Source organism: Anopheles stephensi, chromosome 3, assembly GCF_013141755.1.
Source record: "Anopheles stephensi strain Indian chromosome 3, UCI_ANSTEP_V1.0, whole genome shotgun sequence".
In the NCBI taxonomy this organism is placed as follows: domain Eukaryota; kingdom Metazoa; phylum Arthropoda; class Insecta; order Diptera; family Culicidae; genus Anopheles; species Anopheles stephensi.
The window spans coordinates 16670097-16687347 of NC_050203.1; the positions used below are offsets into that span (position 1 = coordinate 16670097).

General features: G+C 44.9%; 1 protein-coding gene across 2 annotated transcripts in view; it reads left to right on the plus strand.

Moving 5' to 3' along the window:
• The first annotated feature begins 938 nt into the window (after positions 1 to 938).
• LOC118512678 (probable chitinase 10) overlaps positions 939 to 17251 on the plus strand; it is a 32938-nt gene continuing 16625 nt past the window's right edge. Inside the window, exons 1-2 of one of the 2 annotated variants that reach the window (XM_036057461.1) lie at positions 939 to 1075; positions 1951 to 2061. In XM_036057461.1, coding sequence (XP_035913354.1) covers positions 2059 to 2061 — 3 coding nt within the window. In that variant the 5' untranslated portion in view covers positions 939 to 1075; positions 1951 to 2058. Of the gene's footprint in view, positions 1156 to 1950; positions 2062 to 17251 lie in introns of both variants that reach the window. The other variant, XM_036057460.1, reaches the window with a different exon arrangement.

Consider the following 17251-nt stretch of genomic DNA (forward strand, 5'->3'; position numbering starts at 1 on the left):
ACATTTTTGCTCCAGTTACTAAACAGTGTTGCCATTTCGAGCAACGTTCTGACGTCCTTTACGATGGGCTCCCCTACATCGGCTAGCGTTCGCCTGTTGCATCTTACTCTTGGCCAACGTACTGCGTGCCATGAATAGGCTTGACCAAGAAAATAAACCGACGTTGCGTTCGTTCGAAAGACTAGTGTTCGATCGTACACATCACACACTCCACCACAGACGAACAATTGTTGCTGCAACACACGGTAATCGAAACAGTCGCCCCCTGATGGTTAGCCGTTTGGTTCGGTCAAGTTTTAGTCGTTCGTTCTATCGATGGTTGTGCCGATAGTTGCTGGAGTAGCAGTTAGCTGGTAGTAGTTTTAGTAGCTTTCGCATCGAACAGACCATGGGTTGGTGTTAGTATTTGCAGCATAAAACACTCAGCCGAGCGAATGCGATGGAACAGCCACCGCCACCGACGAAAATCAACATATCAGCAATGGGTTAGGAAACGGCATCGGTTGGGGTTCGGTTCGTGTCTTGTGGATCAAGCAGCAGCAACAGCCCGTGGCTTACCTTAATGAGTGGATCAATCGTGAAACAAACGGTTCGAAACGGCGAACGAGAGCGAGAAAGGTAGCGTGTAAGGATCGGCCGGGGAGAACCACCGCGGGGAAAGGGTGGAATGCTGCCACCATAAAATCGAACCGTGTTTGGCACCAGGCCGAAGAGAAACTGAAACGGAAAATAGCCGACACGGCGACGACTTCAGTGCACGAGAAAGGGAGAACGGTGCGCTTTATTGGTAAGACTACCACCACCACCCTTAAAACCGAACCTCAAGCGAACGTGCGTTGGCCACCACGCAACGCGACAAACGACTACGGATCGCTTCGGCCGTTTTCGCGAAACTCCAGCCGAACCCAGCCACCGTTTGCCTTTCCCATTTGCAGAGGGTGAAAAGAGCAGCGGGTTCGAGGCTTGCGACAGATCGCGCTCCGAGTCAGTCCCTAGTGCGCATAGTTTGTGTCAGTACGGACAGTTTTTCTTCGGACCTCCTCCACCGAGCGTGCGAGGCTGCTGTTGTATACTTGTGTGTTTTTTTGTGAATCGAATCGAATTTATTTATTTCGCTCTAGTGTGTGATTACATTGCGTTATTTTGTACTGAGTGGTGAGTGTTTGCGATAATTATTCACGTGATCGTTGACTCTAGACTGTTTTTCGGATAAATCTACAACGGTGTACAGTGGCCCATCAGCACGAAAAACATATGAAAACCGTTCTGTGGCCTTGATGCGTGGTCCTTGAATTATTGAAGTGGCGGTAGTAAAAAACAAGTAGATCGAACGTGATGTTAAGAGTATCAACGACCCGCCAGAGCGAGTCCTTGGCTGAATTTCCTGCTTCCGTTGCACGATCCGCTGCTGAGTGTTTGATGGCGTGAAAAATGTTCAAAACTATTGACAAATCAGCAAAAGTAAAGCGTTACGGACATTTACAGCATTGCAAAGAGAATCAAAAGAAACAAAGTGCTACAGTCAGTTGCTTGACTTGATCGTGTCCTATTTACGTGGCAGTTAAAGGACTCTTTCTTACATAAAACTGTTCAAATTCCGATCAGTGTTAAAATGAAAAATGTGTCTTTGTGAAGGTTTTTGTAAAAGTCGTTCAATTTGCTGATAATTTTTTTAATTAAATTTATCGTTGTTCGTTATAAACTTTTGATATTTTTTCAACTGTAAATGAAAAACAGATTTTAAAATAATAAGAAAAGACGAAAGACCCATAGAAAAACCGGAGAAGCTCTCAAAATCTAAAGCATAAATCAAAAGACTTCAACGACCGCAGAGAACAGTTTAAAGCAAATCACTTAAAATTGAGTTAAATAACGAAGTTATTAAGAAGAAAAAAATGGACAACTGAGATTTTCCTTCATCACTAAGCGGTTTTCGTTATTATTTTGCAGCGTTCCAATTCCTGTGCAATAGTGAGTAGTGTGAGCGTGTGTTCCTTTCCTAGAGTGTCTAGAGTGTTGCTGGTTAGCCACTGAGGATTACAAATTTTCAACCATAAAATGGTGAGTACAAACTACACCCTATTAAAACTGAACTTTAGCCGCCTCTTTTGACATTTAAAACATAAACCAACTGTCAACTGGAAAAGTACAACAACTTTATTTCGTCACATGTAATAAATCACGAAGCAACCTTACAAACACTCTTTCACCCCATAAGCGGCAGGACCACAACAATGAGTTCTCTTTCCATTCCACCGACACCGAGTGGTTGTGTGCAAGAAAACTAAAGCTCGATGTGCTTAGGAACAAAACCACACAGGCAGACAAGCTCAAAAAAAGAGCCTCAAACCTTGATGACAACATAAAAGCTGTCCGTCGAAACCGAAAGCCTATCGGTTTCGTCTTAACGCTAACGCTGGCGATTGGCGATGTTGCTCTCTACCTCTCTCTAGCACGGGACCCAACTGGAACCCGGAGTGAGAAACAAAAACCACTGATAATCAGACACCGGTTTTGGAACGGTTGTAAATTGTGTCTTGTGTGTGTGTTTTTTTTTTTGCGCGCCAGAGAGACCTCTCCGATCCATCCGCCTGCACCGTCCGTGTTTGTTGGTGTGGCCTATGTTTTTGCAGACCACCCGGTTTCCACACTGTGGTGGGTATGGGCATTAATTAATGCAAGACTGCTAAGCTAAGGGGAAAGAAGGAGAGAACCAAGGTACTGGATTGGAGGTATCTAGTTTTAGGAACTTCGTAATCGAGTGAGAGTACCTTTTTTGGCTTGCACTACTAATTACTTCATCACCTGGGATGACCAAAACTGGAGCTATGTTGGAGCGAACTTCAAGCTAACTAATTCAAGCTAATCATATTAACTATGACATACACTCTTAACACCTTTACGTTTAAGAATGAATTCTACATCATACGGCACCAAAAAATCGCTACAAGCATTGGATGACGTGACGTGATAGGCTAACCGATCGTTCCACGGCGTACATTAAAAACTCGGACAAACCCATCACCCAAACATAAGTATGCAAATTTATGCTGCCCCCCCCCCCCCCCCCCTTTGAAAACGGCAGTCCAGACAAAACATCACAACCAAGAACACGCTTTGCTTCGGAGCTTCGGTCAACATTTGCCAATCATCACAGCCGGCCTCTGAAGTCTGATCGCTTCTTCGGCTTTAGTTTTTTCCAGTTACTTACTTTACCCCTGTCAGTATCAATGTAACGCACAAGCTTGCTCGAGCTTGCCAACCGAGTCTCACGCCCAGTGTACCGTACTACCAATTGGTTTGCCCTGACAAATAACTGAACGTTTTCGTAATTATGGATTCCGTTTGTTCTGTCCACCACCGTCCACCGCAAACGTGCGAATTGTTTGTTGTCCTACGACTAAGCAACCAGCATTTGTCCGCAGCATTCTCGCCGACTCGCTGTCACGGTGAGAAGTTGGTGTGTAGCTGGGTAAGAAAAACCGTGCCAACCGTCACCGTTATGGTGACGACCCGTCCCGTCCGCCTTCACGCGGGCACCGTTTCGTGAAAACTCTGCGACTCTTTCTTTGGCCGTACTTCAGTTTCGCCGGTGACGGCGAGTTCTATGTCGACGGAGGTAGTTGTTGTTTTTTTTTCTTCGCTTCGCATCCAATTAAAACAACGGTGCGTTGAGTGGATTGTGAAGGTTACCCAGTATACTTCTTTTTGCTCTTGCTTGCACTCGTGCTCGATGCATTGTTGGAGTTTGGAGCTTAAGAAAATCGAGACCGCTCTATGTTTATGTTGGTAACGCTTTTGCATTATAAGCTGCGCAGAGCCAACACAAACACAAAATTAAATTGTTTCCTTTTACCACTGCAACCGGGTCATTTGCTGGCGACCAACGTTACAAACAGTTACACGAACCACCAACGTTTGGCAGATAATTGCACCTAATATTTGTTCATAATAACACCGGCAACAGTAAGTGGCTTGCAATTGCACTGAACGTCGCTAACTGTCCGGTGCACTAATCGGTGATACCGTTCGTTGGTTCGTTTTGTGGGCAGCCAGCAAACGTCGGCCGGGTCGACAGATGCACCGGAACGGTAAACGGAAAGCTGAACCTAAATGTCAAGGAAAAAGGGCCGAGTGACAACTTGATCTTGGTTGTGCTTGGTGAAATAACGCCGTGCAGTTGAAGCTAAAGCAGCGAGCAAATTAACTTCCCCACGAGCTTTGGAGGGTTGTTTTCAAATTTGTGTTTCCCAGTGCAAGGTTCAAATGGAAGGTATTTAAGAGGGAAACATACGATAGCTGGCTTTAAATAAAGCTTACTTAAGTAATGTGTTTTAAAAGAAAATTGATTTTAAGAGTGAATCAACTCCTAAGAAACAACTCCTCCAACATTAAATCAAATCCGGTATTTTACAATGAGATTATGGAAACATTTCATCCCCTTGGAAGAGATGTACAAAGAGACTGTGGAACTTAATTATCAACTGTGGTTTGGGCCTTTGGTACAACACCACTACGGAAAAGATTGCATTAAGTTCAAATAACCGACCAACGCCACTAAGTCGTATGAGAATCACTTCCAGTATTCAAATGAGTTTAACGTGAGGATAAACTAGAAATCGAGTAGAACGTAGTAACCCCTAGCTATGTGCAATACTCAATTATATGATTGAAAAACTACCCTTCAAACAATACAATATTCTACCTATCACTGACACTGCCCTTTAGCCCTTGCAATTGTACTAACAATGAAGACGATTCGAACAACAAAATCGCACTCAAAGCAACCAAATTAACGCACACAAAACCGCTCGTCCCACAAAAAGCCAACCTATCTCCACACCCTTTACCCCGTCTCACCCCTAATTGAGACCCTGGTCGTTGCCGGTCAGCCTAACCCGCGGTTTTAATCAAACAAACCCACCAACCGGATGCAATGGAGGGCACAGCAATTCGGTTGGGAAGAAAACGAACTCACTTGCTTTCTGCTGCCGATGTGCGGATTACCGTTCGCTTTGAATGCTAATGTGTTTGAACTTTTCCGTGCTTAAGAGCACTCACGCACCCACTATCGGGGCGATGGTGGTGCGTTTGTCTTTGATGCCGCTCAAAGACACCCTCGACATTGGGATTGTTTCCGAGGCGCACAATCTAACCCCCCGCGGGAAGCAAGATAATGCTAATGCCAGCTGTTTGGCACTCATTGCCCACTCTCTTTACAAAATGTTTCCCACCGGTGGTAGAATTATAAGTGATACCATTTTTCATTCCAACCCGTTCAACTTGCCATTTTCTTTCGCTTCGGTTCGTTTCCCTTCAAACGCCTGCTCTGCTCGCCAATCGCGCGTCTAACGCATTGTCGACGCATTTATTTATCGCTTCCGCTGATTTCATTTCAAGTTTTGCGCTAGCCTCTATACCTCACACCGTGGGATCGAGAGCTTTGGGAGCTTTTTTTTATGCTCGAATTAAAGCAGAAAAAACACGGCCTGTGACCTTGTGGGAGAGAAGAAATAAAAGAGCAAACCAAAAAAACATTTACAGCTTCAAAACCTTTCCATCACACGGGTGGGAGAACTGGTTTATGTTAACTGCAAAACCAGCAGTAAAGTAACTGATTATCGCTTTACCCACCACCATCTGTTTGGGTGGAAAATGGCGCACCTCAATCGGGCACCGATTGAAGGAAGAAATGCTTCTCTCTTTTCTAAAGGGAAGTGCTTTTTTTCCTCGTCTTCTTCTTCTGCTTGCAGATAAATTTGTTACCCTCTGGTCTAAAGGTCGCGTTTTCCTGTTCGGAATTGGTATTTAAAACGCATACCGAATGAAAAATCTCAAAGTCATCCTGATGCACCGACAGGTCCGCTCTTTGCTGATCGGAAACCTTTTTCTTGCGCTCGCTGTCCGCCTAACCTTGCCAAACTGTTCGGCCAACCCGTTCCGAGTGGCCTTTTGCCTTACGATCACGCTGAACCGTTTCGGTTTGGTTCAATCGAAAGAGAAAGTAAAAGCAACTCGCCCAAACGACTCGGTACGGGGCGTTTCGCCTCAAACCTACCCAGTTGGGGTTCGTCGTCTCCTGCCGTCTCAAATCTCCCAACCAAACGGCTCAACGACAGCAGTGCCAGCACGGCCAGCAGCTTATTTATTTATTTACGAGCTTTATTTTCTCTTCCATTGCCACCGGACTCGTGCTGCCACTTTTGCTGCTTATTTTCATAACTTTTTAGTTTACCAGCGATCGCGATCGAGCGTTCCGACGGTGTCGTTTCGTCTGTCTGAATGTGTGCTTTCTTTCCCTTTTGCTCTCGCTTTTCTTGTGTCCTCTCTCTCTCTCTCGCTCACATTTCTCTGTAGCCGTGAAGGAGTTGTTTTGCGATCGGGTGGTTGCAAACTTTGTGTCCATCTATTTGCACAATGCAGCGAGATGAAGGAGAAAACAAACGCGTGTGGGTGATGTATTCTCTCACGTGTTGGGGGTTTTCCCTTTCCAACGTTCCAAACCAACCGTTTCACCACTTTCTTCCGAAATTCTATCCCACCCACACACACACACCGTGCGGGACGAATCACCCAAATCGTATGCACACTCCCAGCCGTTAATTGTAATGTGGGAGATAATCATGATTGAATGTTTACTTTTCCACCCTGAACGCTGCTGATGTAGATTTTTCCTCGTTATGTTTGTGGACTTTCCTGTCCAGCTTTCACGCGAACGTAGCTTCTGCATCGTTGCTGCATCGCTCACACACACTCTTTCTCCGCAGTCTGTTCCGGTGCATCTGCTACGCTTTTCTAATTCCGGGTGCACTGCCATCGAGAAGATGCAGAAAAGCAACGATGCATCGATGGCGGCTCGGTATGGAGTGGGATGTGTTTAAGAAAATTTTTAGAAACTCGCTCCACAATCACAGGGTGGCGGCGGTTGCCGGCTCGGAATGGTCGGACGGAAGTGGCTAATGAATGTTTTCTCCGCGGGATGGTGCGGCACGCATGCTTTCAATTCGATACCGGTTTTCAGCCAACCTTGGAAAAATGAGATTGATCCACGAATCAATGCTGCTGCACTGTGTGTGTGTGTCTGGGGAGGGTTGTTTGACGGCTCAATAATGCGTAGCATGACATTTGAATTTGAGGTTTCCTGATGGTTTTGACTGAGATTTGAAAGATTTGAGCCTCGAATGGTGTCTCTTAATTGTATGAACTCTTAATTAATATGTCGGCTGATTCAACAGAGAGCTTTGAAAAAAATGGTTCTTTGCGCAAAAGGGAGTTCTCTTTAATACTGTATGTATCAAATAAGAGGGTTGTGAAACAATATACTCAATAAGCAGTAGAACATACAAATTGATCATGTATACAAGCATAAAACTTCCCAAAAATCTTCAAGAATTCTCTCTTTGGATTCTGGAATTGCAGCCATGTATTGGAATAGGGCCAGCAGCAAGCAATCTGCCATATCTCGCTTATAACAATTATATCAGTTGAGAAACGTAAATTAATTTGATCAAATTCCATGTCCAATCCTGTTGCAATGGCTAGGAACTAATACAATTTAGAAAATTTTGTTCAATAACTGAAAATAATCTAATCCATCCTTAAATTTATAATTAAGACATTCTGTAGAAGTTCTGTCTGATTGATAAAAGCTAAAGAAGATGCAATTTAAAAAAACATTTTTGCTAAATTCTCAACCTAAATTTCATCAAGAGTAGTATTCAAATTCAAATTGAATAGACTAATCCGACACCTCCATTTGATCATCGAAATGCCCTTCAATCGATAAAGCGAGACATGCTTTTGCCAAGTCCCATTCTTTCCTCGAACGTATAAGCACTAATGGAACTTATCTACCGCTGGATCCATGATCGACGGCATTCGGCTAGTACCATTGCATAATGCTGCAATCTAATGAACTTCAACCAACTGCAAGTTGAATTGGGAAAGGAATTGGCGAATGATTTTGTTTTTCCATCCCAACACAAACACATGGTCAAGCGAGTGAATTTCAGCTACTATGACCTAATAGAACTGCCAATCGAAAGCACGTATCCTGGAGCACATATTGCTCTCTGGCTTGCTATTGGAAGGGTTTTTTCTGCGCTTGCAAAACACTTTTAGTTTGCTCTTAAACACATTTTATTATAACTGGATATGAAATTTGTTATAAAAAACCATTCAAATAGCACCTCTCAGCTGAGATTTACATCAACAGAATATAAAAAACAAACACACTTTAAGTGTCTAAGCATTAACATCAGTTTAACTCAAACCCGAAGTCGGCAACTCTTCAAAACCACTCAAACTTTGCAAACGGAACCTTTTAGCATTGGCCGAGCCTAACAAGCCACGATCGTCGTGCGTCATCGACGATTAAAGTTTGCCCAATTTTTTGTTTTTGTTTCTTCCTGGCCTTTTTTTTCAACTTATCACAGCTTCCTTCTGTGCCGCATTTGGCAGCCACCACGCTGCCAAAATCACACTAATCACGTACTAGGCTGCCGTGAAAAGTGAAAATGGACCCACCAGGGCACGGTCGATCTACACGTTCACGCCTCGCAAGCGCTAGTTTCGAAAGCGAAAACCGAACCCGAAAAAAACTGGGTTTCGAGACCGTACGGACTGCGACTAGATAAATAAGATTGACCCCTTGACGGTAAGGAGTTTCCTATGTTCGGGAGGGAGGTGGCTGGAACACACACACACAGAAAGTGGCACCCATGAAGGAACTACCTCGCCCGCATAAAAGCTCGGGCAGGCGCTAATTTAACAATGGACACACACAGGGCTCAGCACGTTTCGGCGTCCACAGCACGTTTTGCCTAGCAACGGGGGGACCTTACCCGGGCCGTAAGGTAATAATTCATTTGTTTATTGTACTCAACACCACGTCCACGGGACCATTCTCAGACCGTGGCTGGTTGGCCACAATAAATGGTTGACCTCGGTTGAAACGATCCCCTTCCCAAGCGCAAGGGTTCAGCATATCGCACCGATGCGATGGTCGGTTCGAAGCGGGTTGTACCGAGTGATGGCTTGAGATTTGGAACATTCCGTTCGTGACTAGAGAGAGAGCGAGAGGCAGGAGTGGTCTCCCGGTACGTTAGCAAGCGTGTTAATTAGAGACACTTAAAACAAGCCGACCATGTGTTGACTCCATTTTGGGTGGATTGGGCAGCAGGGTTTTTTTAATAAGACAATTTGAATACAACACCCCGAAGCTGTGTACGCACACGTTTATCCAGCTGACACTATCTAAGTTAAAGAAAAGATCCCAATCTTCTGTTGGTGCTCTATCCTAAACAAGACATGAATGTTTTTGTGAAGGAATGTTTTGTTTTTAAATTAATTCATCTAAAATGGGACATCTCTTTTTTGCTACCAACTCATCTCATCGTGCCAACATTATAATTCCTTCTTGTTATTTTTTTATCTTAAAACAATCCCTTATCGAGGCCCATCAATTTCAGAAGGTGCACCTCCCGGGTAAGTGTGATTATGTTACGAGATGCGAGTGTCTTCGTATGTGAACGTGACAAGGTGCTGTCGTGCAATTGTCGTACGTCAGAAGCCTTCCAAAAATGGGCAAACGAGGCGGTTTGTCTCGTTTGCGTATGGCTCATCTTGTTCAACCGATGACCGATGCTCATCGACGTACGGTGAAGCCGAAGTTACATAAGTTTCTATGCAGCGCAGCAAAAAACACACGCACACACACACACAAACACCGGGTGCTTCTAGTCGATCGAGTGAGGCTTCAATTTGGTGGATGAAGTTTTGCGTAATTTTTGCTGGCGAGTGGCTTCTTTGAGCTACGAGGTTTGGAGTTGAGCATGGTGCTGCTGAAGTAATACGGTTGGAGTTTAACATGCGAACCCTCTAGACTGGATTAGAAGCCACACTTCCATGAAGGTTGATTTTATTTGATTATTTTTTATGAAATTTTTCCAAAGTATCTTGGTGGATCTTTAAGCTTGGAGGGATTACTTCTTATTTAAAATAAAACTATCAAATAATTGATTGGACTCATCATTCATACTTGAAACTTCAACAAGTCTCACTCGACTCCCCTGGCGTGATCTCTACCACTTTCCCATCACTCACAATGCATTCTTCTACCACGCTTTTTGCTGAACGTTATGCTTCAAATTTCACGCGGAGAAGACTCGCTCACATTTTTTTCCGATCCAACATCCAAATTACTTTAGCCACCACACCCCGACTGCCGGCACCAAGCGCAAACACCGTAAAATTCGACCTAGTTTTCCATTGCATTGGCGCTTTTTTTCTGGCCTACCAACGTTGCGTGTTGATTTGATTTCGATTTCGATCCGTTAAAGCCACACCAAATGCCCGGGGGAGCTAACTTTTACTATTTCACGGAGTTACGGAGCAATTGTCTGCTACACTTTTCCTCCACTCGGTTTCGCCGTTTTCTTTTTGGCTTTGGCAGTGTGAAAAGCTAGTGATCAATCGTACGATTTGCTAGTGAAGATTACGGTGCTCGAGATCTCACACGATTTGCACGAGCGAAAGGTGTCTGCGACAGGAGTTTATTAGAAAATGCATTCCCGATGCAGAAGAAACGATCTTCAAGCAACCATGCTGAGCTTGCTGTTCGCTTTAAAATGGTTTGGTGGAAAGTTTGGAGGGTTGAATCGGCGATGAATCAAGATAAGATTTGCAAAGGCTTTACTTTCTAGGTGATTTAATGGTGCAAATTAAATATCACCTTACTGGGGAAAACTCCGAAACAGACGTTTAGATGTCTCACCCATCTTGGTATTTTAAGCCTTTTTTAAACTAGTAAGATATATTCTTGTCTTTGAGAGTCTATCACATCAAAAACTCGTGTTGTTAGATATTCTATGTCTAAGCCAATAACACAACACCGTCCAAATTTGTTCGCAACACAATGACAATGCCAGTCTGCCGACACTATCGAATTTGCTAGCTATGCAAATTTGCCATGCCAATGTTTGTAAACACTGTGCGATCCAGTCGATAAATAAACACAGAAATTCCCCCTCCAACGCTCACACACATACACACACACACCAAAGTCATGCCGGAATCGATTGTCGCCAAGCATCGAGTGTGGCCGGGAAAATGTCAACCGGTTTGCGATCTGCTCATCCTCCAACACCTCGAGGTGGAAAAACAGGTTTTTGTTGTTTTCAGCGATGCCACGATCAGGAACCGAAGATGGAAGGTAGTCTGGTGGCACATCGGTGACAGGTTTGGTGCGCACACAACAATCGTCTTCAAACGCGCGCATCATGCGATCGATCCGAAACAACATGCACGAATACGAAAGACTTCAACGAGCGTGATGGGTAGTACAAGCGACGAACCTTTTCTGTCTTGTCAACTAAAACACTTCTAAAACTGTGGTTCTTTGAGCGGTTCGATATGGATTTGTGGAGATGCCGGTTGTGTGGGATGTTTTATGGTTCGGGGTTGGTTCCCCTGTTGACCTTCTCGCGTGCACTACAGAACTGACCCTGTTGACCTGCGTCCTTGAGTGATACGGGTGCTGTCGTGTAGTTGAAAGCCGTCTGCAGTGCAAAGAGGGTTGTTGAAACGCCAGACAGGAATCGTCAGTTGTTTGAAATGAATACCACGCTCAGCTCGCTTGGTCGTCAAAATGACACTTGAAATTCCGTTCAAAGGCGTCTAGGCAGGAAGGAATCATATAAGCGAGACAGGAAATAAACATTCAAGCTAAATTGAAACCGATCAAGTTGACAGAGATAAGTCAACGGCAATTATCGCACACAAGCGCACTTACTAACTTCTCCAGAAAATAAAAGATAATCATAGGCTTTGCTAAACGAAATCGAGACACCTTACGAAGCTACCTGTGTCCCGGAATCATTTATGAGGCTGATAAAGCCACGCTCTACGAACTGCTCGATTGCTTCACTCCCGCTTCTCTGAGTGTCTGAGGTTGATGGCCAATCCTTACCTTTAATTGATCCAGATCTAATGTGATAATTATTTTGCAATTAAACCTATCATCGTTATGTTATCGTACGCTTGGACCATTTCCCATTCGCTCCTCAAGAAAGGGTGCGAGATTAAGCCATCGGTACAAGGGCTTGGCAGTGGCATTATACACAAAGCGAACGGGCAAGAATGTTGACGACGCTAACAAGCAACCGAACCGAACAACGTTGATCGGTGTCGATCGTGTCGTATAATACGCGGAAGGTTTGAAGAAAAGCATTCCCAGCTCCGTTAAAGATTGTGCTGAACTGGGTGAGCCAACGAGTTTCAGGTCCTGTGAGTTGTGAAGGAGATGTTGCGAAAAAAAAACCAAACGGAGCACTATGATTTCCGCATTTCGTTTTGCAGTAAGCGATCTGTCCACTTGAAAATGGTTGTCTGAAGGAGGTTTATTATAGAAATTTAAGTCTGAAAAAGGAGATATTGATGCATTTAAGTAAAATTTTCTTTAATAATCTATTTTTCTAATATTTATTTTCTATCTTCTCATTACAGGTAAGAGCAATTCAGCGAATGAAAACTCGTAAGGATTTTCTTAACCAAATTTTAATCAAACCACAAAAAAATCTATAATACGAACACGACTACAATGTAACGCCCAAAGAAGGAGCGGCAAGGAAACACACCACCACAACCGATCGTTCCGTACACACATCCGGAATGCGAATCCGAATATTGAACCGCACGAAACACGACACCACCAACCATATGATCGGTATCGATCGGTTTTTGCTTTGTTTTTATTGCTCACTTCCGTTTATGCCAATCCGTGTTTTTTTCTTTTTTTGTTCCACTCGAACTCAACACTAACCAGAAGTGAGAGTGGTCATGTTGGACATGAAACCTTGCACCGATATGATCGTGCTGGTCGACACTTTCCATGTGTGTGTGTGTGTGTTTGGCAGAAGAAAAGTACGAAAAATCTACAAAGTTGCCGATCAGCACCAGAAATCTGATCCCAATCTATATTCCAGCCCCGGCAAACGCAATCACCATCGCCACAAAAAATGGCCGATTCCTGCTTATCCATAATTTCATTCCCACGGCGTCGTCCAACAACCGGAAGCACTGTCAATACCGGTTTGATTTATACCGTCCGATCTGAACAGCGGTGGCTTTGCCACAAAATGCCGGCAAAGAAGACGAACAGTAAGAAGAAGAAGAAGTAAAAGACAAAGCACTCTCACGCACACACATACGCACATCGGGAGACTTAAACGCTTGTCTGGTAGAGGCGATATTGGGTGCGACGAACCCGTTGCCGACAAGCTGTAGCAGTTGTAGGAGTGGCGTTAATAGTTTGCAATATACTGTGGTCGATTCCATTGTTGGCGGAAAGCGCGTTTCAAAACCTCTCACTCACTGAATCTGAGCGCTGAGCAGATCGTTGTCTTGTTCGGGATCAGATATGGAAGTTGAAAACCCATTTGCCAACGCTTAACGATCATTCTGAGGATCAGGAAGACAGTATCGGGTTCGAATTGTGTGAATAGATCATTCAGTAGATGAATCCATTTTGATCTCTATTTGGTGCTCTTAGTAAGACAATGAATGGCTTAACAGGTACAAAAGACCAGCAAAACCCTTCCTGATCATTAATAACGAACTGGAAATCCTTCTCCTTCGATAAGAAATCCTTTTGAAAACAATTAATAAAACTTTCAAAAACAAACCCCACTACCAACAGGTGTGAGATGCCGGATGTTTGTAAACAAAAGCAGCGAGCAAGCACCGAAAACTGTCCATCAAACCACCAGAATGGACAACGATTTTCCCACCGCCAACGATTGTCTGGCCAGCTGGCCATTACTTGAAACCTTTTGATCCATTACCGAAAAGAGGAGTGTCTCGATTCGTGCCCCTCGTTGCTCGTTAATCATTTCCACTGCACAGGTCACAATTCGCATCACCTCGAACACACCGTTTCGGTGCCCGTCCTGTCCACTGTCACGCGACAATTTTACGTTACATAAGTCGCACTCGGTGTGACAGCGGGCGGAACGCGCAAACGCAAGTAAGGTGAACGAAAAAACCGTATGACAAGATGGTTCGCACTCGTCGTCTTCACTCGTCGTTGACTGTTCGCAGGTTACAATTATCGCTTGTGGAAGTCAACGGAAGTTGCTGCTGCTCACGCCGTGTTGTGTCACTTTCGATTTCCTTTTTCCGAGGTGACAATTTTTCCCGCAAATCTGTCAGCCGATCCACCCACCCATGATGTTGGGGTTAGCCGGCCGCTCGTCCACTATTCACACTTCGTCCGCTTGGTAATTCTGATGGATAATTGGCACTCCGAGGACACATGATCGAAACGTGGTGCAGCAGAGGTCATTGCGGCTGGTATGTTGCGAGCGACCGTTGCGAATCGATCGTCCCCCTGTTTGAGGTTTGAAAATGATCGAGAAATCGATGTCATTGAAACTGAGCAGTTCTTCATACCGGCTGGCGCTATTCCATCGAGACACGCACCTACCGCTCTAACGCTTTTCCGACCAGCCGTTCGTTGCGAACGTGTGAATATTTCGCTACTCGTTAGTCGCACATCGGAATAAGAGGAGGTAAAAAGCAGCCACAACGAAGCAGGAGGGAGTGGGGGCAGAAGGTCGGTGTCCCCGTGTCCCTGCCGGCTGCCATCTGATTGACTTGAGCCGAAATGAAAGCCGCGCAAACGCAGCGACATCCACGACGACGACGTTCGAGTGCATAATTAACTTTCCCAAACATAGTCCAACGACCGGCCAGAGTTCGAACGGGGTCCGGTTGTTGTTTCCCCCCCTTCTGTCCGATCGTTCGTTGTGCAGGTGTATCGGGCCACTGTGAGCCGTGGTTACCAAGCGACGACAATTCACCATGACACAACGGCACATTTGGTCCAGTGGTAGTGGCCCAGTAGCTCTCTCGCTCTTTGTGTGTGCGCCCGCTCGCTGTCGAACGAAATTAAATCAGAATCGTGTCCACCAAACAAAACGACGTGGGGACGCCTGTTCCAAGAAAGTGTAACTATCGGTCGACAATAATTTATTGTTGGTACGTAGGAAAGTAATGGCACGCGGTGTGAGTCCTCTCCATGGAGTGGAGTTGCTCAGCGCGATCAACACTTTTCTGCAAATACTTTATTGCGTCAAGCTGGTTAGGTTTTATGGTCCTGGTGGGTTGCGATCACTCGATAGAAATGTAGTATTAGCAAACACAACTCCTCGAGGAAGTATTTCTGTTTTGCGTAACTTTATTGTTTTCAGAGAGAGACACATGAAAACAAGCATGAGCGTGAACAATAAACTAGTTTGTTGTGGCGGTTGATTTGATTTTGCACGATAAAATATGATTAACAGACATCTAATCTAAAATTAGAGTCTCGATAACTTGAAAATCGTGCTGGTTCCTATTTCAGTCCAAAGTGCAGAGTTCACAGTGGGACTTTTTATGGACAAAATCAGCAAAGCTCTAGTCTCTTGATCTTCTTCTACTTCCTAGGCACTTCAACCTCGAGAGGTCTCGTTCTGCCATCTCTGTCTTTCTGTGACTTAATTTTACCCGTATTACAGTAATCGGACCTTCGTCTGGGGAGGTGGTCTGGATGGGAATTGATCCTCGGTCCTGCCGTGTGAAGACCGGAACCTTCAGCATATAATTCGTCAAATTGCTACCTTTTGAAGGTTTAATATATTTAAGAAATTTAATGAAAATTCATCTAAGAGCCGTTTTTCTGTCAGTGTTTCTTAAGTCTTAACACATGTGTCACCTGGTGTAAAATATTGTACTTTTCAAGATATAGCAAGGAACAAACATACACTACACACTGTTATAGCTTTTATCATGAATTAGAGAATTCGGATTCCATGCCTCCAATTTTCCATTATGCTGTTTAACTAAATCAATGAGATGTCTTAAGCAATTTTTCACTCAGCATTGCAAAAGCCTTAAATACGCCATTAGTGAAAATGCCCATGAAATTGACTAGCGATCTCAGCTTCACGTCCATTTTCCACACCTCATTTAAACGTCAGATAAACGCCTGAACGAGAAAATTAAGCCTCAATTCAATTACGTACAACTCGTTAAGGTGAGAATCTTTCTCTAACCTTCTCCAATCAGGATGCCTAAAAACCTTCAGTTCCAAGCATCAACAGCAAATGCACAACTTCGCCATCATTGTAATCTTCTCCGGGGGCAAAGGTTTCGTTCAGGCACAAAACTATGTAAATGCACGGTACCTCCATCATTAGCGATAAAGAGACGGTGCACGGTGGAGATCGAACTCTCCTTCAGCATACTGCGCAAAAAGGTCAAAAGTTATTGGTGAAGGTGCATTTTTCACCCTTTTAGCGTTCTCACGGCTGCCACAATTGCTCACCCGGACTGGATGGGCACACTTCCGGTTCATTGTATCTTGCGTTCCCTTCTTCATCTTTGTGTGTGTGGTGTGCTCACCAAACCTTCCTGTGAAGTTTGTGCAAATGCTAGTTCAAAAGGAAGCAGCATCACCATCATCATCTTCCATTCCTCTCCCAAGATCAAGTTCCGTTCCGTCATCGTGTGGCCCTTTTTCCGAAAAAGGGGTATCCGAGTCGAAGGTATTCGCGCCGCGCTCGTAGGTTGTTCCGCTCGTAGGACCTGGCTGGAACACAACCGCAGACAACCGGTCGTCGTAATTCACTTTCGCTTTCATCTTCCATCAGTGCGGCGAAGTAATCGCTTACCTCATGCCCACATCCCGCCGTCGGACAAGGAGGAAGAGGGAGAAAAACAAAACCGGGCTTCGTCACGCACGGTTCCCCTGTGTGCTAAACAGGGGCCTTCAGTTTTCGTTGTCAGTTTTGCTAAACCCTTAACGAGCCACGACCAGTACCTCGAAAGCTCGATCGCGTACGGTTCGCGGTTCGTCACTTGCTTGTGCGAGAAGTTCTTTCAGACGACGTCGCGCGTTGAAGCGTCTCCTGATGCGTTGCTTTCGTTCAGGATGCCGATCTCCACCCCACTTTGCCCGTGACTTGCACCGCTTCTCCACCCCCAAAAGACCCATCATTTTCGGCGCAGAGACTTCAACGGTAACGATGTAATAAGTGACGAACCTGTCAGGCAGCTTGCTTTCGTGTGCCGCGCGCGCGCTCGGGTGAAGATCATGTTTTGGATGGTGTCGTTCGCTTTTCACTCCCAGCCGCTGTAATTAATAGTATCGCGCGACAGGAAGAAAGTGGTACCGTCGGTTTGGTGTGAGGGCGTACTGGAGGATCAGCGACCG